At 45.8% G+C, this 25,448-nt stretch overlaps 1 protein-coding gene across 10 annotated transcripts in view; it reads right to left on the minus strand.

Annotated features, from left to right (window-relative positions):
- Window positions 1-25,448, minus strand: part of LOC130201026 (traf2 and NCK-interacting protein kinase-like) — a 73,202-nt gene that overhangs the window by 41,362 nt on the left and 6,392 nt on the right. For all 10 annotated transcript variants that reach the window (XM_056425661.1, XM_056425657.1, XM_056425651.1 and 7 more), the window contains exons 2-5: window positions 20,705-20,770; window positions 3,523-3,579; window positions 2,381-2,506; window positions 323-433 (exon numbers count right to left, since the gene is read on the minus strand). In XM_056425661.1, the coding sequence (XP_056281636.1) occupies window positions 323-433; window positions 2,381-2,506; window positions 3,523-3,579; window positions 20,705-20,770 (360 nt within the window). The remainder of the gene's footprint in view (window positions 1-322; window positions 434-2,380; window positions 2,507-3,522; window positions 3,580-20,704; window positions 20,771-25,448) is intronic.

Below are 25,448 nucleotides of genomic sequence, written 5' to 3' on the forward strand. Positions count from 1 at the left end.
TTAAGGTTAAATGGATTTATGTTGTAATATTAGACAGTTCCTTATGTACGATATTTCTACACTCAAATAAACAATAATCAAATGCAAAGAGAGTTATTTAACAATATGTTCGAGGAGTTTATAAAGTGTTTCCGGCCCTTTAAGAGGGCAGCCATGATGCTGATTTGGCCCACGGTGAACATGAGTTTGACACCCCTGATGTAGAGGATGGACTCCACATAATGAAGTGTTTTATTCACGCCCTCACATTCTTCGGCCTCGCATTAAACTAACCGCCTTCCTCGATGGAGGTCGGCGTGGGATCTAAAACGATGACTCTTACCCTGAGAATCTCTCGGCAGATGTAGGCGATCCACTCCTCCTTCAGAGAGTTGCCCTTGGTGTTCTTGACCAAGTCCGTCACCGAGCCGGCGCCGCAGAACTCCATGACCAGCTGAATGCACACACACAAGGCGGATTATTGACAGCTGCAAAAAAAAGAGAGCAATCTGACCTGGGATCTGCTCCAGTAAACTCCCATGGAGCAACTCATTGACATACACAGCTCACTTGGTTATTTATGGAGGTTCTAATATGCACATCTTCTCCAGATACTTTTCTCATGCTAGAGACGGACAGATATTTTATGTGCATTTGGCGGGGTTTTTTTTTACTCATCAAAGATTGCTATTTTTAGTGTTTTTATTGTTTACATTTGAATAAATTATCTTATTATATTATATTAAAAAATGTTCTAATTCTTCCATCTCCCATCGCTGTTAAGTGGGGCTGCGTTACTAATTGATCTGACAATTATTTTCTTATGAGTATTGTTGAATAAGTGTCTGAAAATAACTGACATCTTTGCAGCTCTATTAAAAAAGAATTGCAGCTGTAATCTAAAGTGCGAAACATGTCTTTCTAAAAAATTCTGTTGGATTTATATTGATCCCAAGCAGAAAAAAACAGTATTAATCAATACGAAAAGTAGAAAAAAACAATATTAATCAATACGAAAAGTACAAAAAACTGTATTAATCGGTACAAAAAATAAATAAATATATTAATCAGTACAAAAAGTACAAAAAACAAACAGTATTAATTAGTACAATAAATTAAAAAAACAGTATTAATTAGTACAAAAAGGAGAAAAAACTGTATTAATCAGTACAATGAATACAAAAAACAGTATTAGTCAGTCCTGATTAATCAGGCTCTTTAGTCCCAAAAGTCACGCTAAAAGTCTCTTGTATGTATTCATAACTTTATAGGCCACTGATGCACATGCACAGGATAAAACATGCTTTCTTTCTTCCACATGATGCACATTATAATGAATATCACATGACATGTGATATTCATTATAATGTGGCGTCATGGCGTCACGGACACAGAGAGCCACACATGAAGGCGTCTCTCTCACAGCCTGCGGCGGCCACAGACACCGCTGCATCAAGCCACTCAGCAGGGTCACGAGATCACATGAGCCAATTAAGTCGTGAGTCTCTTGACCCCAACACAATGTGTCCATTCTGTCCACCCTCCTCTCCTCTGTCCTGTCTCCTCTCTCCTCACTCCTCTCTCCTCATTCCTTCATCCTCTCCTATTATATTGGAGGAGATTTGCGGGGGCAAAAATCTCAGCTGCCCAGTTCTGGCTCTGCTTTAAGCTCACCATCAACATCATCATCATCTTCATCATCATCATCATCATCATCACTCTGAATAACAGGAAGTGTGGCGCGTAATGGCCGGCCCCTCTCATCCGGGCCGTGCAAAGACAAAAGTAACACACTCATATTGTGCATAAACATCAGGGGACATATGTCAAAGCACACACACACACACACGCACACACACACACACACACACACACACACACACACAGGAAAAACAGGCAGCTGTTGTGTCAGGGGGAATTATGCAAGCAGTTGATCTGGCCGCTCTGTGTTTGTGCATATGTGTGTGTGTGTGTGTGTATGTGTGTGTGTATCCTCCTATTGTTGTGTGATGAATGCTACAAGATCAGAGAAGAGAGAGCTCCCTTAGATCGCGTTAACACATGATTTATTGCAGAAGCCAGCCAGCCCACGCACAATAATTCATATCCTATATAACTTTGCCACACACACACACACACACACGTTAAGTATGCATACACATTTCCAATGCACACACACTTGCAGTCATCTCGTGCATGAACAAACTCGCTTATTTCCCATAAATGTAGCATCACAAAATGGAGACTCCCTTCTCTCAGTCCCGACGTCGACACTTTCACACAAACGCACAAAGAAGAGCGAGCGCACAAATGCAGAGTTGCTTAAAAAAAAAAATGCAAACGAACACGTACACACGACACACACAACACACACAACACACACAACGCCGTGGCGGCGTACCCATAGCTGGTCGTCGATGCCCGGCGGGTTCTTCTTGATGAACGCTCCGTAGTAGGTGGCGATGTTCCGATGGTGACTGTACTTCTTCAGCATGTTAATTTCTGCTTTAATCTCCTCTTCCTCATCCTGACACACACACACACACACACACACACACATGGGAAGAGAGATATCAACAGGCATTAAACCACGACCTCTATTTGTGACTCACCCTCAAACATATTAATTGGAGGGTGTAGAGAGCGAAAAGGGGAAAAGAGTTGTTGATGGATTTACATTTTGAATCCATTTAAATTGTAGAAGAAAAAAATAAATGTTGTTGCCGAGCAGACAGCTGGCCACTAAATTATACACAATAGCATTACTTTTTAATTGCTTTGGTTTTTCCTGGAGGGGGAGGGGGGGTACCGCCACAGAGCCACTTACTTGTAATTCCATATTCATTTTGCAAAAATGTCAGAAATGTATGCCGTGATTACATTTTTAGTGTTTAATTCATCAGCAGCGGGGGGGGGGGGGGGGGGGAGCCGATGATTCTGTAGCGCGGCGGATCGCTGAGTTCGCGCTTTTGTGTTCGCCCTTTAATTTCTCTTTTTATTTATCGTCAATTAACACACTCGTTTTATTTGTCATCGTTTTTAAAGCTAAGTGTATTTTTCGCACACACGGTTTTCCTTCTTTTTTTTTTATCGCTCACACTGATTGGATCATTCATCTCCGAACACCTGCAGAGATGCTAATGTCCTTATTCAGTCATTCATGCTCCTGTTCATTCATCCATCCATCCATTCATTCATCCATTCATCCATCCATTCATCCATTCATCCATTCATCCATTCATTCATTCATCTCTTTGGAGCCGACAAGGAGGCGTGAGGATCTGGAACTAGAACAAGAACAGATACCTCCAGCTAATATCACCATGGCGATAGGCCCGTCCTTGTTTCCTCTCTGCCACACACACACACACACACACACACACACACACACACACACACACACACACACTGACTCACGGCTCATAATTAGATGACACGGTTCGGCGGCGGTGGTATAATCACTTGAGATGATTTGGCGTGTGTGTGCTCGTGTGCCATGTGGCAGTAGGTGTGTGTGTGTGTGTGTGTGTGTGTGTGTCTTACCCCGGTGACATCCATGACCTTGATGGCTGCCAACTGCCCCGTCTTGACATGGCGACCCTGGTGAAAAGGAGGAGAGGAAAACACACGGGTCAGCGGAGACTTTTGTCATTTAATTTCTGGATATTTTGTGTGATGTAATGACTGTGTTTACTCCGTAGAGTGATGCAGGTGTGTCTACATACAGATGTACAGGTGTGTGTGTGTTTATGTATATATGTAGACGTCGGGCTCTGAGAAATGAGGCGACCTATTTGTATCTATTTTTTATATATTTATTTTCCTGTACTCTAGGTAACACCATCGAGCCTCTAGGTGGGTGTCCCAGTGGGGTTGGTGGGGGGGGGTGTCTGTTTGTATATTTCAACAAAAAGATGAAAAACAATGGAAATATCAGTTAAAGTACATTTTTACTGTGTTATGTAATATACAGTATGTCAATATTTCCAAATAAGAAAATACATAAAAATAAATAAATAAAATAAATAAAATAAATAAAATAAATAAAATAAATAAAATAAATAAAATAAAATAAATAAATACATTTAAAATAAATAAATACATTTAAAATAAATAAAATAAAGTAATCTGCAAAACTCTCCACTTGCCTCATTATATTTTGATTCAATTATTGCCCCACCCTGATTGATTGATCGTCACCTTTTCCACCAACTTTCCATTTTTTTGCATCTGTGCCTGTGAATAGCTATCGAAGCTAACAGGGCTAAACACTGACGGCTATTACTTCCACCTGCCTGGAATCGACTGATTAGCACGTTACAGTCTGAGAAGAACAGCTCAGCAGCCCAACACACACACACACACACACACACACACACAGAGTCACAACACACACTCAAAACAAGGGCAGGACTGTTTTCCTGTTACAGTCTGAACCAGATGGCATTAAGGGCTCTGGCTCCTGAACGCCTCCTGAGGGCTTTAATCCAAAAGGCCCGCTCTGATAATGAGGCCTGGAATGCCACGCGAGGACCAGAAGTTCTGAGCGTTACGGTGGAGGGAAAGTTGTTGGTTTGGTTGCTTTGCAGTCGTGATGTTTTAACATCCTGCCGCTGCTTCACGGCATTTTTTTGTACAGATCAATTGCACCCGCCGGCTCGGGGAAAACGCGCTTCACTTGATGAATAGCTTGAGGTTATTCCATTTATAGTTATTAACTGCAGAACTATGTAGGTCGCTCAATAGCTACCTGGTTTCTTTACACAACAATTTTAGAAAACCTGGTCTGTGGTCAGTGAAACATCTGTATTCAGGGCAAAAAGGCCTGTTGGAACGTATCGTTTTTGTAATAACACTTCTTCACTTGCATTGACAAGCCACCACGATGGGTTTTAATTTGAGGAAGCAATCCATGAGAATAAAACTCTGGATTTGGACGTCCGATGGGTTCCCACAGGATGACTGGCAATATGTTACCTCCGGCCGAGGTCCCCGAATGGGCCGTGAATTACATTTTTCATTAAACAGCTGCTCTCGAATAAATAAATAAACACTTTTCAATTTGCTGATTTATTGCGAAATGAAAGCTGGGAATTTAATTTGATCACAAATCCCCCAATGCACCGGGCAAAGTAAGCACCACTGGATGGTTGAACACTGCGATCAGACACTTTTTTTCTTTCCTCACACAAGCGCGCACATGCACACACACACACACACACACACCAGCTCCTGTTGGAGTAAAAGAGCTGGAAAAAAGATTGAAGAGGGATTTCTCATTTGGATCAGACTGCCCCAATTCCACCAGCACAAGAGCCGGCTTTGTCGGAGACTGAGAGAGGAATTACAGCCACTTACAAACCAGAAACTTACACACACACACACACAGACACACACACACCCTTAAAGACAGACACACACACACACAATTCAAAAAGATCTCCGCTACTTGCAAACACACGAATAACAGAGAAATAAAGGCAGAAGGAGTTGGAAATAGAGAGAGAATACATGCAATAACAGATGGATAAAGACGAATCTCAGACACGTGACAAGCTCCCTTCCTCCATAACTCCTCCATAACTCCTCCCTCCTTCCTCGTGCAGTGAGTAATGCCATCCAGTCTTACAACAATAAGGAATTATTAGCACTCTCTGTTTCTTTGTCCTCGCCCTGTTCATTTATTCGTGAAATTAAAAGAAAGGAAGTGTGTGTGTGTGTGTGTGCGTGTGTGTGTGTGTGGCGGGGGGGCCTTTGGTTAAGCGGTTAACAGGATGATGTTTGAAACAATTTACCAAAACAAGTCTTGAAGGTAAATGTCAGTGGGAGACACAGGATGAAGGGATCAGAGAGGACACTAACGGGTTAATCGTCTCATCGACGGTCTTCAGAAGACGAACTCTCGCCCCCCGCGGCCTCCAGGTTGGTTTCAAACAGCGAAAAAGGTTTTAATGTTCGGGTGAGGACGGTCGGTCGCACAAAACGAGCAATTATAAAACATGAACTTAAGCTGTGTGACATTTGAGGGGAAATGACACTGACGAGTTATGCGTAAATATTTGATTAATTGAATGACAGAGTAAAGTAAAAAGCGTGCGATCAACTTTGGAGAGCGTTTAATGTTTAAGACATGCCGACCAGATAATACCAATGAAGAGAAATGAACTCCTCTGTGCGGCTGATCGAGCCTCATGGTGACACCTCGACGCCATGGAGACGTCCGTGGACAGCTCTGTGGTCAGTGGAGGTTTTTGGAGGCCATGTTGTTTTGTAACTTTGTAACTAAGATCCTTCTGTCCTTCCTCCTCCTCCGCTGGGTGTCTCTCTCTCTTTCTCTCTCTGATCTGTCTCATTCAGACTGAGGGGAGTTTGAGCCTCAGAGGCCGATTCATCTCGTCCTCCACTCGTTTGTTAACTGCCTCTGACCCAGATCTCTCTCTCTCCCTCTCTCTCTCTCTCTCTCCTCTCTCTTCTCTTTATGCCTCTCATTATTTCTGCCCTTCTCCCTCTAGATATCTTGCTCACTTTTCCTCGGTCCCCTGCATTTTCTCTCTCTCTCCCTCTCCCTCCCTCCTTCTCTCTCCCTCGCTCCCTCCCCATCTCTCCCTCTTTCTTTCCACCTCCCTCTCTCTCTTTCCCCCTCCGTCCCTCTCCTCCCTCTCTCTCTCCCTCGCTCCCTCCCCATCTCTCCCTCTTTCTTTCCCTCCCTCCCTCTCTCTCTCTCTCCCCCTCCCTCCCTCCTTCTCTCTCCCTCGCTCCCTCCCCATCTCTCCCTCTCTTTCTTTCCCCCTCCCTCTCTCCCCCCCTCTTTCCCTCCGTCCTCTCCCTCCCTCCCGCTCTCTCTCTCCTCGCTCCTCCCCATCTCTCCTCTCTTCTTTCCCCTCCTCTCTCTCTCCCTCCTCCCTCCTTCTCTCTCCCTCGCTCCCTCCCCATCTCTCCTCTTTCTTTCCCCCTCCCTCTCTCTCTCTCCCCCTCCCTCTCTCTCTCTCTCACCCCCTCCCTCCCTCCTTCTCTCTCCCTCGCTCCCTCCCCATCTCCCCATCTCTTTCTTTCCCCATCTCTCCCTCTCTCTCTCTCCCCCTCCCTCCCTCCTTCTCTCTCCCTCACTCCCTCCCCATCTCTCCCTCTCTCTCTTTCCCCCTCCGTCCCTCTCCCCCTCCCTCCCCATCTCTCCCTCTCTTTCTTTCCCCCTCCCTCTCTCTCTCTTCCTCCCTCCCCCCCCTCCGTCCCTCTCCCTCTCTCTCCCTCTCTCATCGTGGTGAGCGTTATAACTTTCACCATCACGGCGATGCTCCCGATGACGCCTAAAGAAATGATCTTCACACGTTTCTAATCCGCCATTTTCCCCTCCTCCTTAATCCTGCAGAAGTGTTGACCAAATGCGACAGCAAAACATCTGTCACACACACACACATGCACGCACACACACACACACACACACACACATACACACACACAGGCTGGCCCAGGTGTGTTTGAGCGATAACGGACCCAATCGACGCCGTTTGATCCGCTCCGATTGGCCGTGCTGTGATGGAGACGGCCGCCGGGTACCGACTGATCTCCAGTCAGCCTTCAGGCGGCCGCTTCACAGAGGAGCCATTACCTGGCGTCCTCCCTGCAGGTCAGTGTGTTTATATATATATAAATATATACATGTAATGTATTTTGATTTATTTCTCTTCCACAATAAACAAAAAAGGTAAAAGGTCAGTGAACTCGTTTATCGTGTGATGTTTGTTAAATAAGTCAGGTTTAAAAATGTCTTATCTTTGAGCTTTGAGCCGATTGATTACGTAATAACTGAGTTACTTGTTCTGTCAGACTAACTAATATATTCAACTGAAAAGCACAAATCACCCAAAGGCCTCAGATATTTTGCATTTACTTGATGATTCGTTGATTCTCAAAATAGTCGGTGATTTGATAAAGTCGATAAAACGTCCAAAATAAATACTGTGAAAAGTTCTCAGAGCCGAAGCTAACGTCTTAAAGTTGCTCGTTTGGTCCGACTAACAACAATACACTCAGAAAACGGTCAAAATATCTGATATTCATGATCCATCAATGGAAATATCGTTTCAGGACGAGTTTAAATATTCCCGCGTGGTGTGTGAATATAAAATGTTTGTCCTTTATCTTAAAAGCATCCCGAGCTGTTCCACGTTGTCTGCGTCAGATCTCACAGGCGTAAAATATAAAAAATAAAAATAAAGATTTTGGATCCAAATTTGACGGAAACATCTCGTCAACTTCCCTGTGAGGGAGGCGTCGAAGAACTCGCCGATTACAGAGGTTATAAAGAGGGACTGCACCATGTGACACACCTGGTAAGCAGAGAGTTATATGTGTATTTTGTGTGTGTGTGTGTGTGTGTGTATGTGTGTGTGTGTATTTTGTGTGTGTGTGTGTGTGTGTGTGTGTGTGTGTGTGTGTGTGTGAGTCCATGCCCTTGCCAAGTTAACTACACATCCCCCCCAATTTACTATGCAGGACACTTCCTGTCGTAGCCTAGCAACAGTCTTGGTTGGCCAGAGTGTGTCGTGACAGTGGGCACGACACTTAAGCATAGACACACACACACGCACACACACACACCGTCTCACACACACACACACACGTTCAAAGAGAGGGAGAAGACAAGCGGATAAGAGACTCTTCTCCTGATGCTGGGAGACTATTTATTTGGAAGAAGTGATCGGGTCGACCAAAGGAAGGAAGGAGGGAGGAAGCGAAGGAAGGAGGGAGCAAAGGGGAGGAGGGAGCGAAGGAAGGAAGGAGGGAGCGAAGGAAGGAGGGAGCAAAGGGGAGGAGGGAGCGAAGGAAGGAGGGAGCGTAAGAAGGAGGGAGCGAAAGGGATGAGGGAGCGAAGGGGAGGAGGGAGTGAAGGAGGGGAGGGAGTGAAGGAAGGAAGGAGGGAGCGAAGGAAGGAAGGAGGGAGCAAAGGGGAGGAGGGAGCGAAGGAAGGAGGAGGGAGCGAAGGGGAGGAGGGAGCGAAGGTGGAGGAGGGAACGAAGGAAGGATGGAGGGAGCGAAGGAAGGAAGGAGGGAGCGAAGGAGGAGAGGCGAAGGAAGGAGGGAGGATGAGGATGAGGGAAGGAGGAGGAAGGGAGGAGGAAGGAGGAGGAGGAAGGAAGGAAGGAGCGAAGGAAGGAGGGAGCGAAGGAAGGAGGAAGCGAAGGGAGTGAGGGAGCGAAGGAAGGAGGGGAGAAGGAGGAGGAAGGAGGCGAAGGGAGGAGCGAAGGAAGGAGGAGGAAGGAAGGAGGGAGCGAAGGAAGGAGGGAGTAAAGGGGAGGAGGGAGCGAAGGAAGGAGGAGAAGGAGAGGAAGCGAAAGGGATGAGGGAGCGAAGGAAGGAGGAAGCGAAGGGAGTGAGGGAGCGAAGGAAGGAGGAAGCGAAGGGGATGAGGGAGCGAAGGGGAGGAGGGGAGGAGCTGTGGAGTGAGAGCTGGATTTCACGGAGCATCTGTCCTCAGCGTGCACTTCTCCGCGTGGCCAAGGTCACAAGGAAACGTTCCCGATGTTACCCGAAAATGTGAAAGTGAAGAGCGGCACATTTTAGAAATAGAGCGGCGTCGGGTTCCGGTCGAGGCCGAGCTCACGGCGGCTCGTCCCGATCTCGACCATCAACTAAGAATCTCATTACCGGGGGAAATGTTGAAAGCACAGATTGATTTTTTCGGGGACTTTCGAGAGAGTCATCGTTTTGATTTCGCTAAGCAGCTCGAACAAACGTTAAAGCCTAATTAAGAAGTTAATTATGGTTAAAGTTTTACATATTTTTGGGTCGTCATTGTGATGCAGAGATTTTACAAAACTACAGGGTGTCCCACACTTCCTGGAAATGGAAAACCTGCTCTTCCTGTTTGTGTTCAATTAATCAACCAAACCCAAAATATAATGTTCACAGCGGTTTTATTGCAGATTTATTCCAGATGTCTCTGTTTAGAACATATCGCACACACAGCAAAGCTTACAGAGACTTCAAGTATCTTTTAATGATGCCATGAGAATATTAATGAAGAGACCGAGATGGAGGAGTGCCGGTGAAATGTGTGAGTCAAAACTTTCAAAGCTGTTTTAAGGAATCTTATGTATGAATTCATCTGCCGGTTTGAAATTAAATCATCATGTTTTTATCAAACATAAAGTTTAGTTCTTTCGTCCCAGCTGTGGAGACGTTGGTGCAGCCGTCTATTTATGGAGCTTTTGTCGTTCTATGTACTTCACTTGTTATTTTGTGTGTATTTTATTCTATTTTAATGTTTTGTACTATTTGGATCTCGAGTCTGAAATAAAACTTTGAGTGATCGATATTCTCGATTTATTCTCACAATTCTTTTCAGAAGAACAACTTCAAAAATATACGTTCTCCGATGAAGTTACGGAACGGAAATATATATTTTTCTTTAAATATAATATAATTTCTATACATTCATTTAATTTATTTTGTTTGTTTAATTGCAACCACCTGCATCTTCTTCATGCTTCATGCATGCAGAACATGCAAGAAGACAAAAAACAAAAGATACTGTACATAAAGCCTGTGAACACACACACACACACACACACACACACACACACGCGCGAGGAACAGATTGCCAGACTGCGTTGCCAACTCTTTGTTTAAAGGAAATGGGTCAAACCAAAAAGCCTAATCTGTCGTTTTGGTAATCCGGTCACACACAAACACAAACACATCAGGAGAGAATCGACTGAACGGCTTCCCTGCTCATTATGGTCCGTCGGCGTGGTTACGGTATCGCAGGGAAAAGTAGGCTCCGCCCCCTGAGCACACATTTCTTCCTGTGTGTGACGGGCAGATTGTCACACAGCCGTCAAAACACATCCAACTACAGTTCAGACTCGCTGTGTTCGGGGTGTGTGTGTGTGGTGGGGGTGGGGGGGCATGCTGGGATTGAACCCACACGGTTCAATAATCCCAGCATGCTCGGCGGCTGCGACGCGGAACTAAAAGCTACTTTCCACCAACGGGAAGAAGAAGAAAAAAACGACAGCGTTGCAGTTCTGCTCAAAAAGGAGCCCAAAAGAAATAACGGGGCAATACTACCAGTCACACCTCATTGCGGTTTAAGACACCTGCAGTCATTCCACACACACACAACAACACACACACGCACACACAGAAAAGCATGCGCACGCGCTGTTGTGAAGTCAGCGAGGCAGTAAATAAAAGTGACAAAGGCCTCCGTTCCAATCTAGCACTGCACGGGAAATATATTTGCACCCCGAGGCTGCTCACACACACACACACCAGAGAGGGGAGGGAGGGATGAGAAAGGAAGAGATATAGATATATAGATATATATATGTGTGTGTATATATTTTAAAAGGAGAGGAGATATATATAACGAGCCAGCGAGGAGGCGGAGGATGAGGGGAACGTATAGAAGCAGCGAGCTTGTGGGAGGCGGTAGAGGCGGCTTCTGAAAGAAAGGGGAAAAAGAAAGATGAGAGCAATGATCTGGAGAATATTCCGGAGGGCTTTTATTGACGGGTGAGCGAGGGCAGAGCGAGAGGAGAGGGAGATGCTGAATTTTGCGACAGACGGTGTTGATTCCACCGCGAATGAACCGGCGCTATCGACGGCGCGTCGGGATGGAGGAGATCCATCGCGCGGCCGATCGTTAACCTGCGCGCTCGAGAGAGAGAGCGGCTAATTAACGAGAGAACGTACGACACGCCGACAGATCTGGGGTCAGGGAGAACATTCTAAATAATCACTGGACTGCAGCAGGCACACAACACACTTTAAATGACACACACACACACACACAGATTGGTATGTCAATATGATTTAGTTTAACGTTGTGCACGTGAAGAGGAGGATCTGAGGCTGTGTGTGTGTGTGTGTGTGTAAAAAAAGAAGAAGCTTGTCCTTATCATTACGCTTCCTTTGATGTGATGGAAATACATCAAAACTAACAGGATAACCACTCGCTGGATGGAAGCGCGTGTGTGTGTGTGTGTGTGTGTGTGTGTGTGTGTGTGTGTGTGTGTGTGTGTGTGTGTGTGTGTGTGTGTGTCCGCAGCTTATTTATAGTCGCGTTTGAGGATGACCCAGATTAACTGAAAGGCAAACTGGCATCAAAACCGTTTTTGGGGCGTTGACTCCAAACGGCTTCGGCACTAATCACCATCGTCGCCTCGGTGGTCATCGACAGGTGGAGTCACTGCGGCACCTGACTCACTCGTTCACTCAGTTAGCTCCCGACCTGCCCACTCATCCACTCATCCACTCATCCACTCATCCTCATCCACTCATCCACATCCACTCATCCTCATCCACTCATCCTCATCCACTCATCCTCATCCACTCATCCACATCCACTCATCCACTCATCCTCATCCACTCATCCACATCCACTCATCCACATCCACTCATCCTCATCCACTCATCCTCATCCACTCATCCACATCCACTCATCCACTCATCCACTCATCCTCATCCACTCATCCTCATCCACTCATCCACATCCACTCATCCACTCATCCACTCATCCTCATCCACTCATCCTCATCCACTCATCCACATCCACTCATCCACATCCACTCATCCACTCATCCACATCCACTCATCCTCATCCACTCATCCTCATCCACTCATCCTCATCCACTCATCCACATCCACTCATCCACATCCACTCATCCACTCATCCTCATCCACTCATCCACTCATCCACTCATCCACTCATCCACTCATCTCCTCATCCACTCATCCCCTCATCCACTCATCCACTCATCCACTCATCTCCTCATCCACTCATCCACTCATCCTCATCCACTCATCCTCATCCACTCATCTCCTCATCCACTCATCCTCATCCACTCATCCACTCATCTCCTCATCCACTCATCCACTCATCCACTCATCCACTCATCTCCTCATCCACTCATCCTCATCCACTCATCCACTCATCCACATCCACTCATCCACTCATCTCCTCATCCACTCATCCACTCATCCTCATCCACTCATCCACATCCACTCATCCTCATCCACTCATCCTCATCCACTCATCCTCATCCACTCATCCTCATCCACTCATCCACTCATCCTCATCCACTCATCCACATCCACTCATACACTCATCCACTCATCCTCATCCACTCATCCTCATCCACTCATCCACTCATCCTCATCCACTCATCCTCATCCACTAATCCTCATCCACTCATCCTCATCCACTCATCCTCATCCACTTAACCACTCATCCTCATCCACTCATCCTCATCCACTCATCCACTCATCTCTGGTTTAAATCTAACCGACTGGAGTAAGACACAAGGAAGAGAGTCTGAGAGTGTGCACGAGCGAGGGAGCACTACAGGGGAGGAGGAGGAGGCTAAGGAAGAGGAGGAGGATGAGGAGGAAGAGGTCGAGGAGGATGAGGAGGTCGAGTAGGAGGAGGAAAAGGAGGGGGGGGGGAGAGAAGGAGGAGGAAAAGGAGGGGGGGGGGGAGGAGAAGGAGGAGGAGGAGGGTTGCAGGCGAGGAGGGAAGGCAGCCGGTTCAGCACATCGCCGTCGCGCTCCGGCGGCTCCGGAGTTCGAGCGAGAGAGAACAGTCGACTTGATTTACAGCACAGTTTTTTTTGGAGGTGAAGAGAGAGAGAGAGAGATTGAAAGAAAACAGCTGAGCGAGAGAGGGAGAACACGTGAATGAAAGAAGCCGCTCCTCAGATGAAGGAGAGAAAAAAAACTCAAATGAGGAGCGACAGGCTGTCAAGAAAACACACAGTAGCAGGAGAAAGACAGAAGGAGGAAGGAGGAGCAGAGACAGTCACAGCTGCCACGGCGTCACCATGAATGAGTCGTTTACACTGTAAACTTTGGCTTCAATAGATCTGTACGGGGCACACGATCAATTAAAGAGCAGGGGATTTGTTAAGAGAGAGAGAGAGAGAGAGAAAAGAAGAGAGAATGAAGGATTGCTATTGTCACCAGGCATGGCTAATTGACCCTGGTTTGGGTGGCAGAGGTGCATTGTGGGTAAGTGGGGCGTTTGGCCTTGGGGGAAGACGGTGAGTATCTAGGCTAATGAGCACACACACACACACTTGCCAGGTGTGTGGAACGAGCACATCTGCCTTCCACACGGTAACAAGGAGCATCCGCCTCGCTCACGGTTCAGACGGGAATTAAAAAGCTCAGCGATGGAGACGAGGCGATGACACGCCGCCTGTAAACAAGTGTTCGAATGACACCGGCGACGTGACACACACACACACACACACACACACACACCACACCCGCGCTCTGCAGCCTGCAGACGATCCCAGCGGGGACCTCCTGGCGGCGTCACCATTAGCAGTAAAGCTTCCATAGAGTACGACGTTCTATATTCATTTGCATTATTACTGCAAATGCAATTTACTGATACAGCAAACCCAGCTGAGTGAGTAATGGAGCGCGAGCAGGAAGTCCAGCACAGAGGGGACTCCACTGACTGCATTCTGTGTTTATTAATGTTAAATATATATATATTTGTATAAAAATAAATACATATAAATATTAACAATAATTATATATATATATGTATACATATATACATCAATATATGTATATATATAACAATATTTGTATATATAAATATTTATATATATAAAAATATATATTTATTTATAAATATATTTATATATATGTATATCATTATATTTATATATTTATTTATAAATATATATATATTTAAATATATTTATACATATAAATATATTTATATATAAATATATATATATATAAAAGTGAACTGACGTGATTTACCGTGCTGTTTGAAAACAATTATGATCATCATTCAGATTCATAACCCAAATATGTCAAATATCACACTCAAAAGATTATTGCACGTTTTATGTCTCTAGTCATTGTTTGAAAGAAATGTTCAAACTTGACAGTTGTGACTACATTACTTGTGAGCTTGTTAATTTGTATTACCTGTGTTGCCTAAATAAAATGTAAATAAAGAGCGTTGTTGATTCTGTATTGCGTTATAGTGACAGGCGTTTCTATTAATTCGTCCATCCCATTCATATCAATGTAGGCTAAATAACAGAAACCCCTCTCTGTGTTAGGAGTAGGATGATCTATGACTCCTTTCAAAGAGACACACAGGAGCTTGTTTGATCCACCAGTGTATGTGTGTGTGTATGTGTGTGTGTGTGTGTGTGTATGTGTGTGTGCAGCAAAGAGAAAAATATCCCACAGTCCTTTGCAGCGTGACTTCCAGCAGATAAGGAAGATAAAAAAGAACTTTGAAGTTTTTTCCGCTTCTTAAGAGGGGGGAAGGGAGGAAGAGGAGGAGGAGGAGGAGGAGGAAGAGGAGGAGGAGGAGGAAGAGGAGGAGGAAGAGGAGGAGGAGGGGGCAGGACAATGCAGGTATAAAGCGATAAGGAGACATAGAGGAAGAGAAATAAAGATAGGAGGCGTGCACATGAAGCGTTCCTATGAGCTGTAATCCTAATCTACATCCCTCCTGTGTGTTTACATCCACGCAAGATGAGCATGACATCAGGGAGCTCTCAGCTGCACAGGCCTCCTCCAGGGCTGCACACCTCACCGCTGACTTCACGACCCAAACACGCACGGCGACACGAGCGCACACATGCTCCTTTCAAGCCATTGTTCACACACACACACACACAGAGACGATGCCGTAAACGGAGAGCACACAGCTGCTCTCTGTACAGAGCGGCTGTCACATTGGGGCGAGAGTATAAAAGCCCATACGGCCCGGGTCCCCCCCAACAGTCGTTCGTGTGTGTGTGTGTGTGTGTGTTTCTCACGGTGACTGGTGAATATTTTAAAGAGTCACTTTGCCGGAAAGAAAAAGATTGGCTGCCTCCTTTTTTCTCTCTCCGCTCTCCTGCTCCTTCGCTGCATGGCGACAGCAGAGTCACGGCGAGAAAGTGTGTGAATGTGCTCACCCACACACACACACACACACACACACACAAAAACCCCGACAAACACAGGAAATGTTATGTTGCTGAGAAAAGCCGAGGACACGAGTCGATGAGAGGATGGGCTGAATGTGTCATGGTTCACATGCTCGTGTGTGTGTGTGTGTGTGTGTGTGTGTGTGCATGTGCGAGAGTTCTTCCGACCGAGATATGATCGTTTGCCCTTGCGGCCGTCACGGAGATGAATGACGAGGGAGCTGCGATTGATCAATTAGCCAATCAATGCGCCACACGCTTCCTCAATTCGGAGAACTGTTATTCCCATAAACCCCATCAAATATTCGCAAGCATCAGAAGGAAGAGAGCGAGAGAGAGGAGGGGGGGGGGGGCGGGCAGCGCAGAAACAGAAGCATGATTAAACTAGAACGGGCACTCGGTAGAGCGCATACCTTCGCATATCACAAGATTGGGCATTGACTTATGAACATTTTGGCATTAGTTGCATGCCAATTGGACAAACATGTATCGTGCTATGGTAAAAAAAAGATGTTGACCTTTCCATGACCTTGACCTTGACCTTTGACCCGATTGATCCCAAAATCTAATCAAATGGTCCCCGGATAATAACCAATCATCCCACCAAATTCCATGTGATTCAAGAAGATTTGACCTGTTCATGACCTTTGACCTTGACCTTTGACCCGATCGATCCCAAAATCTAATCAACTGGTCCCCGGATAATAAACAATCATCCCACCAAATTTCTTGCGATTCGGTTCAATACTTTTTGAGTTCTGCGAAAGATTTTGACCTGTTCATGACTTTTGACCTTGACCTTTGACCCGATCGATCCCAAAATCTAATCAACTGGTCCCCGGATAATAAACAATCATCCCACCAAATTGCATGCGATTCGGTTCAATACTTTTTGAGTTTTGCGAATAACACGCATACAAATAAATAAATAAATAAATACACGGCGATCAAAACATAACCTTCCGGCATTTTCAATGCGAAGGTAATGAAGTAAAAAATAAAAAGAGGAGGAAGGAGAGATGAGACGTGGGAAAATAAAAAGGAAGGGTCGACGGAAGGAGAGATGACAACAGTTGGAGAGAGAGAGAGATGACGCAGAGGGAGGAAGGTAAAGAGAGAGAACCTGTTTAATTATTCAGCATTACCCATGTTCTCTATTTATGGCCCTTTTAGAGCGGCCGGTCGGAGCTATATATACTCAGACTGTCGGCTCGGGCTGCTTCCTTAAGAACAGATCACCGGGGAAGTTTTAGCACACACCGCCCCCCCAAAAAAGAGGGGGGAACCGAGAAGAAGAAGAAAAAAACGTGATTACATACCGGCCCGGGACGGAGAAGAGATGAGAAAGTGAAACTCAAATTAGGATTTATTTTCCCTTTTCTAGCGGAAACCACTTTTTCAAGACATCTTTACCTTCGCATTGAAAATATATATGTTTTGATCGCCGTGTATTTATTTATTTATTTGTATGCGTGTTATTCGCATAACAAAAAAAGTTTTAAACCGAATCGCATGAAATTTGGTGGGATGATTGGTTATTATCCGGGGACCATTTGATTAGATTTTGGGATCAATCGGGTCAAAGGTCAAGGTCATGGATAGGTCAAAATCTTCTTTTTACCATAGCACGGTCAATTTCTATCCAATTGGCATCCAACTAATGCCAAAATGTTAATAATTCAATGCCCAATCTTGTGATATACGAAGGTATGCGCTCTACCGAGTGCCCGTTCTAGTTTTAAATTGAGATGATGATGATGATGATGCTGGGTGTGTGTGTGTGTGTGTGACAGGGGGGGGGGGGTGTTGAGGGGGGGGGGGGGTGGACAGGGAGGAAAGAGCACCAGGGAGCAGATTTGTATCATTTAACTATATATAGGAGGGTAATGGAATAGTTGATAAACTGTTATCTCTCACTCACAGACACAGAGAGCTGCAGCTCCCCCCTCCCCCCCTCTCCTCCTCCTCCCTCTCCCTCACCAACGTTAAACACTGCGTTAGCCATTATGTGCATGCATGGTAACACATGCGCCTGCATATCTCCAGCCGCTTTACTCGTGTTACACGCGCGTGAAAACGACTGCAGCCGAGAGCAGCGGCTGGAGGCTCACGTTCATCCTGCAGCAGAGGAGGTATCGGATCTGAGAGATGGAGTAAAACATATGTCACATAATGTCCACTGAGAAGGAGCTTCAGCTGTTTGCTTTTAGCTTTTACCTCCAACGGGCTTTTTAAAAAGTTTCAATAGGCCCAAAGGTATCGCCTACATTTGGAAATGAATAATTCAGTTTCAATTAAATGAGAAAAATTAGGATGATTAATTGATATTTAGCATAATTATGAGTACATTTCTGCAAAAAAACGAGGAACAGAGTAAAAGATTGGGGAGAAAGGGTTGTGCAGAGATGGTGAATGTTCTAAACTATGAAAAAGAAAATATCAAGGCACAACTTCCCAGACTCTGATCTTTAAAGATCACCTGCTCTCCGCTCTGCATCCATTGATCCAGACGTGGGCTCTGAAGTCCAAAAGCTGCACGCGCTACGGGGTTTTTATGTGTTTTTCTGATAGGACATGTGTCTCAAAGTGGTTCAGAGAGACGCGGGGCGATTCCACTTCACTAATACCCGCAGACTGAAGGTCAATTCATCACCTCGGTGAGCCGCACCTGCTCCACCACGAGCCGATCCTCCTCAGGCGGCACGAGGAATTTCAAATAGATGGCGTTTGTTACTCGAGCGACTCGCCCCGTTATCGGTGTGGATGAATCCAATCGCTTCCCATTGACACCTGGATCAGCTGCTGCAGCTCTGAAGGGGCACGCTTTGAAACTAAGCAGCACAAAAGCATGTTTGCATGTTTCTTTTGGCCTTCATGTGTAAAGATTAACATTTTCTAAAATTAGTCTTTTATATTATTGATTAAATGATGATCATTTCCTCAAATAAATGTCCATAGAATGCCTGAAAGTAGTTTTTTTTTAAATCTCAAGGTGAAATCTTGGTGAAGTGCAAATATATATTTGGTTTCCCATAAGACAAAAAAAAAATGGCTACAACCAAAGAATGTTTTCTTATTACCTTCGCATTGAAAATGAGGAAGGTTATGTTTTGATCGCCGTGTATTTATTTATTTATTTGTATGCGTGTTACTCGCATAACTCAAAAAGTATTAAACCAAATCGCATGAAATTTGGTGGGATGATTGGTTATTATCCGGGGACCATTTGATTAGATTTTGGGATCGATCGGGTCAAAGGTCAAGGTCATGAAAAGGTCAAAATCTTCTTTTTACCATAGCGCGGTCAATTTCTATCCAATTGGCATGCAACTAATGCCAAAATGTTCATAATTCAATGCCCAATCTTGTGATATGCGACGGTATGCGCTCTACCGAGTGCCCGTTCTAGTTTTATTGATGTGATTTTTCATTGTCTGTCAATCGTCTCAGCTCCGTTTCCACCTGTGATGTGCATTACACCTTTAAGAGGAGAATTTAACTATAAATATAAATCAAATTTAAAGCAAGCTCTCACAATCTATTAAAGACTTCATGGACAAGGAAATGTCTCTTTGAGTAACACACTCCAGTTGAGTTGTACACACACCACACACACACACCAATCACACACAGAGTGTGGATCCGGAGCCAGCGGCCCGGTGCTGTTGCCACGGGCGCTCTGCGGCTCGGTAACGTACGGGAACAGACCGGCTGAATGTCAGCCGGTAAATGAGCCGTGACTTTTTACCAAGACAGCCGAGTCAGCAATACATGGATACACATAACTCTCCTGTTCTCACATTCCTTTTGTGTGGTTTTTCCACGCACACAAACGCGCCCGCGTGCGTGTGGGTGTGTGTGTGTGTGTGTGCGCGGATCCCATCGGATGTCAGATTATTTTTAAAACGTGGAGAAGCATCTGTGACCTCTGCCTGACCTTCCATCTGGTCCAATCAGCTGGAAGAACAGCTCCTCTCCATCACCCTCCTGACCTTGACTCTCTGCTCCATTAGGCACACACACTCTCTCACCTACACACACACACACACACACGCAACATACATGCACTCAAGGCGGCCTTTGCGCGTCCACACTTTAGCCTATTTGAACAAACAGCATGTTTACTCCAGCTCGAAGGTGATTGAACAAAAGTGCCGCATCCTGCTGAGATGAAGCAGGAAAAAGGAAGCGAGGAAAAAGGAAGCGAGGTACCAGAGGGGGGAGGGGGTAGAAGGAAGGGGAAGTTGAGACGGTGACATGGACCCAGAGATAATATTTAAATGTGAGTGGGAAGCGGCTGAGTCCAGCTGACAGCGAAAAAAACCCCTCAGACCACAGTTATGTCACAACGTCAGACCCACTTCCTGTGTCGCAGTGAAACACTTCCCCCCCCCCATGAAATACTATAATTCAGACGGGTAATTAAAACCCTTCGTAACGGGTTTAGAAAATCATGTGACAGCATGGGAAGGAGACGGAGTAAGTAGTAAGTGGATATAAAAGAGGAAGGGAACTTCTCCTAAAAGCACTTCCATGGGCCCCAGATTCTTCTTCTTCTTCTTCTTCTTCTTCTTCTTCTCCTCCTCCTCTCCGCAATTTAAAGTCTCTTTTATATCCGCTCCATTTCTCCGGAGCCTTGCGCTCTGCCTTCATCTCCTTGCCAGTCGCGGTGCACATTTCGGTTCTTTCATTCCACGCGGGCGTCGCGGAGAGATCGAACAAAAGGCCCGAGAAGTAAAGGGTTGGTTCCCGAGAGGCGCTTTCCTTCTTACCTTGTACACCTGCCCATAGGTGCCGTTTCCCACCAGCTCCACCAGCTCAAAGATGCCAGCGGGATCCTAAAGGATGAGAGAAAGGAAACAGAGTCGGATCAGTGGGGCGAATGGGACTCGCGGAGGCTTTCATTCAGGCGTTCAACGGGGGAACGAAAAACAAGGTTGTCAGATTGTTCCGATTTTTTAAAAAGTCACAGCGTACGTTGAATCGGATTCAGACGGTAAATCATGTGACTCCAGTCGGTCGGCGGATTAGTCCACTTTAGTCCACACTGATGCATCTCCACAACTATTTGGATCGCCACAGAAATTAGTGTGAGCCATGAGGATGATCTAAAGGATGGATCCTAATGATCCTCTGACCCCCCCCCCCCCCCCCACACACACACACACACACCCCACCCCTTTGCAGTACCATGTTTCGTCTCTATAACCACTGGAAGGAGTTGTAACCAAGGTTTTGGACGGAGGTCCATGTCCCCCTGAGGTCTTTGGGGGGGGGGGGGGGGGTCCCTTCACTTTTCTCTTTGGACATTTCCCATCAGCCCCCAGCTGTACATTAGTGTTTTTTAACTTAGGCTAATATCTTGTGGGCAACATCAGCTCCGCTCCTGTAATGTGAACGCGGCTGAACATCGTCCTGGTGAGGCCTGGACGCGCCTGAGCGTTGAGCTCAGAGTGTCACTGGGAAGTACCCAGAACTACACACCACCAGCATGGCCGCATGGGCGCACAGACATTTTTAACACTGTTTGTGAGTTGGACATCAAACCTGAACATGCTGGATGCTGGATGCTGGATGCAGGATATTTCTCAAGAACTCGGCTGCCGGCTCAGAACGCGACTGACAAGGAGCGACTTCAACAGAGCATTAAACCCACTGACCCCCCCCCCCCACACACACACACACACACACACACTCCTCCCCCTTCCTCTGTGTGTCGCTTGTTGCTACGGCATTCCAACAATAGCTGGTATTCACCCTCTCCTTCCTTCCCTCTCTCTCTCTCTCTCTGCTCCGCCAGCTTGTGTTCTCCAGCCAGGCGAAGTCCATCTATGTCTCTCTCACTCGTTTTTTTTTAATGTGCTTTCTTTTCTCTCCTTCATTCCTGACCGTGTCCAGGACAAGTCCTCTTTTTTTTCTCCTCTGGTTTTCCACGGGGCCCTTTTCCCCCCGGCTCCTGTCGCGGCCCTTTAGCTTCCCGCGGGCTCCTGAAACGCTCTGTAAAGGTTTCACGTCGCGTTCGCCGTCTCCGAACCTCCTCCTCTCTGCCAGAGGTCGCCGGCGGAGACGTCCGAGCTGACGCCGGGCCGCCTCATTTTCAATAACTCCATCGCTGCATGTGAAGAACGCCCGTCATCAGCGATCCGACACCGTCAATGATCTTAATAACAACTCCATAGGTGAATGAACTGCATCTCATGTGGCTTACCGGGCACTTAGAGCCGACTCCACTATAAATACACCTCGACACAAGGTCGCTTCTGTAATCTTTCATCCCTTTTCTGTTATGAAAATGGCTCTGGGGAAGAGCCGCGTATAAAAATAAGACCTTCTAGAGAAGCTGGAGGCTTATTTAGCTGCTGAGTCACGGATATAAACGGCATTATTGTGAAGATCCGCTCTGGGCCTCACGCAAAAAAAGCTTGAGATCAGACAATATTACACCGTGCTCACAACAATAAAAAGCATCTTTAAAAAAAAATATTTCCTCAATGAAAAGTCTCTCTCTCTCTCTCTCTCGCTCTCTCTCTCTCTCGCTCTCTCTCTCTCCCACGTCTTTCATTCACGGGCCTGTCCTCTTTGCTTTTCATTCTTTTTTTTCTTTTTTTATCAGACTCTTTGTTTGCTTTCTATTTCTCTCCTCTCTTCCATGCCAAGTCTGTGACTCCTCAGTTGAACTCTCTTCTCTAACTTCGCTTGGCACAATTTACCACAGAGGAGGAAATCACAGGATTACGGCCCGAAGGAAGAAAGACGACTTTTACGACTGTATCTCGCTCTGTTCTCTCTCTCTCTCCCCCCCCCCACAGTTTCTCTCCCTCTCTCCATCTCCATGTGTTTTCTGCGCCTCTCAGCAGACCTGTCAACGCTTTTCTGAAGACGGGCCTTTTTTTCTTGCTCTTTCCTTCCTTTTCCGGTCGTTTTTTGTTTTCACCCCTATTTCTCTGTTGTATGCAGAACACACACACACACACACACACATTTCCCCCCACACATACAAACACACACAAAGTCATTCTCTCACACTGCCGTCTCAAGTACATCATCCTGCTGTCTCGCTCTATCGCACTCTCATAATCACACACACACACACACACATACACACACACTCTGTGCCAGAAGCGCACTCCTACACGAGGGCCAGTGTTCAAATGTTCCAACGCGTACGAGTGGGCTCAAAAAGAAGAGTGTGTGTGTGTCTATAACTAAGAGAGAGCCGGCTGGCGAGAGACTGGAAAGAAACTAGGGCTGCAACTAACGATTATTTTGATAATCGATTAATCGGTTGATTATTTTATCGATTAATCGATTAATCGGATAAAAAAACAAAAAAACGTTAATTTTCAACCCTTTATTCAAAACAGGGTCCGTACGGTCATGGAAAACCTGGAAAAGTCATGGAATTTTTAAATGGCTATTAGCAGGCCTAGAAAAGTAATTGAAAAAAATAAAATCCCAAAATATTTGGAAAAGTAATGCAAATTTGTTTTATTCAAATTCTAATTTACACGGTATATATACGGTATGCTTTGGAATTCTCATTGTTAGTTTAAATACTACATCTTCTCACTTTGTCACGTAGACAGTTTTCACAAAATGTTTAATCATGGAAATGTGGTTTAAAGTCATGGAAAGGTCCTGGAGACCCACTGGTCACCATGGTGATGAACCTGTTCACTGGTCACCATGGTGATGAACCTGTTCACTGGTCACCATGGTGATGAACCGTCACAAACAGACTGACAGCTTTCCTCTCCTGAGCAGTGGTCCCCATGTGGCCCCCTGAACAATATCAGACGCATTCCGATTTATTATTTTTTTCACCTGGCCCGCTGCTGTTGAGATTACAGTGAGACGCGGAAAAAATGTGAAGTGGTGCTCTTCACAATAAAACATCTTTGATGGACGTGTTAATCAGCGTTCAGATGTCCACAGCGTTTGGGAAGTTAGGTTAGCTTGAATGTTAGTCCGCTACATCTGCTGCTGTCACGCTGCACGGTGTAGCGATGCTAACAAAGTACCGTACGTTAAAAACCATGTGATTTAGCATATTTTTAGTATCGATACTTCATTAAAAGAGCGATCAGAGCGCACGCGCTGCTGCGCTCCGTTAAATGTTGTCTGCACGCGCAGCGCACAGAGCGAGTCGTGGCTTATCTCTGTTGCCTTTCTCCGTGGAAAAATATTTTCCGCTATCCGCCACGGAATAAATAACCACGTTTTCTACGTTATCCTCTTGTGGAAATGCCACACACGTCGTGACATGTAGCGCCCTGGTGTCTGGGGTCATAACGTCACCCCGAGGCGCACTTAGCTCCGTGAATGTCTCCGACTACGTGAATGACTTCCGCATCCAGCGCCACGTGAGCAGCAGCAGCCAATTAGATTCATCAACAGAGGAGCAGCTCAGCGCTGATTGGCTCTCACAACGCAGCGTTCTGTCCTCTCCCTGGGCACTTGTTTCTCCTGCGCCGCTCTGCGCTCAAATCAACTTTTTTTTATACTCCGCGACTTATTGAGCACCGTAATAATCGCGCGACACAACGAATCAATAATGAAATTCGTTGCCAACTATTTTAATTATCGATTTTTATCGATTTTATCGATTCGTTGTTGCAGCCCTAAAAGAAACCTCTTTCAACAGTTGCAGACGGCAGCATTCTGCAACCCCGTGCCTCGTTAGCATGCAGGTGCACTTCCTTTTACTCTCTCCAAGAGTGTGTGTGTGTGTGTGAGTGTGTGTGTGTGTGTTGTAACGGATGTGTGAATTAACTCTCAGAGCAGCGTACGAAAAGTTCTGACAGCAACTTCCAAGACAAACCCAAGGATGCCCTTTTTCTGATTATTTTTCTTTCTTCTCATCTTTCTGTGAATGCGTACGTCGGAGGACACGCGGCGATGTCGAGCACGTGGAGTCTCACCTCCGTGCTCGACATACAGAGCGCTGGAGAAGCGGAGCGTTTATTGTTGCTGCTCCAGTTCATACATGTCCTCAGGCTCGCTCATAAAAAAGATAAATATATATATATAGGGCACGACATCACGACATCGTTCATATTTTATAGGCCACTTGCAGAATAAGCTCTCAGCGTGCACGCCAGGCCCGTTGCCAGCTCTTCTGCATGTGTGTGTGTGTGTGTGTGTGTGTGTCAGAGGTTCCCTATGAGTGAGCAGATATTTGGCCGCTTCTCCGCCGTTTCATTTGTAGTGTTCCTTGTTGAGCATCACGTGACCTCACTGGTGGCTAATGAGTCACGGTGTGTGTGTGTGTGTGTGTGTGTCCTTGGTACAAAGTAGGGCTGATTTATGAAATCAAAGCCAGTTTTGCAATGTTGATAAAGGGTGGAAATTTAAAAAAATGCCGGAAGAAAACAAACATCCCAAAATATTCCGGCAGAGGGGTCCGACACAGACGATCCTCCCACCGCTACGACACGTGCGTGATGGAGAAAAGGAAAATGGCTTCATCCGAAACGCTGAATAATAATATGTTTATATAGAATAACACACAAAAGA

The sequence above is a fragment of the Pseudoliparis swirei genome, chromosome 11, assembly GCF_029220125.1.
Source record: "Pseudoliparis swirei isolate HS2019 ecotype Mariana Trench chromosome 11, NWPU_hadal_v1, whole genome shotgun sequence".
Taxonomy (NCBI): Eukaryota; Metazoa; Chordata; class Actinopteri; order Perciformes; family Liparidae; genus Pseudoliparis; species Pseudoliparis swirei.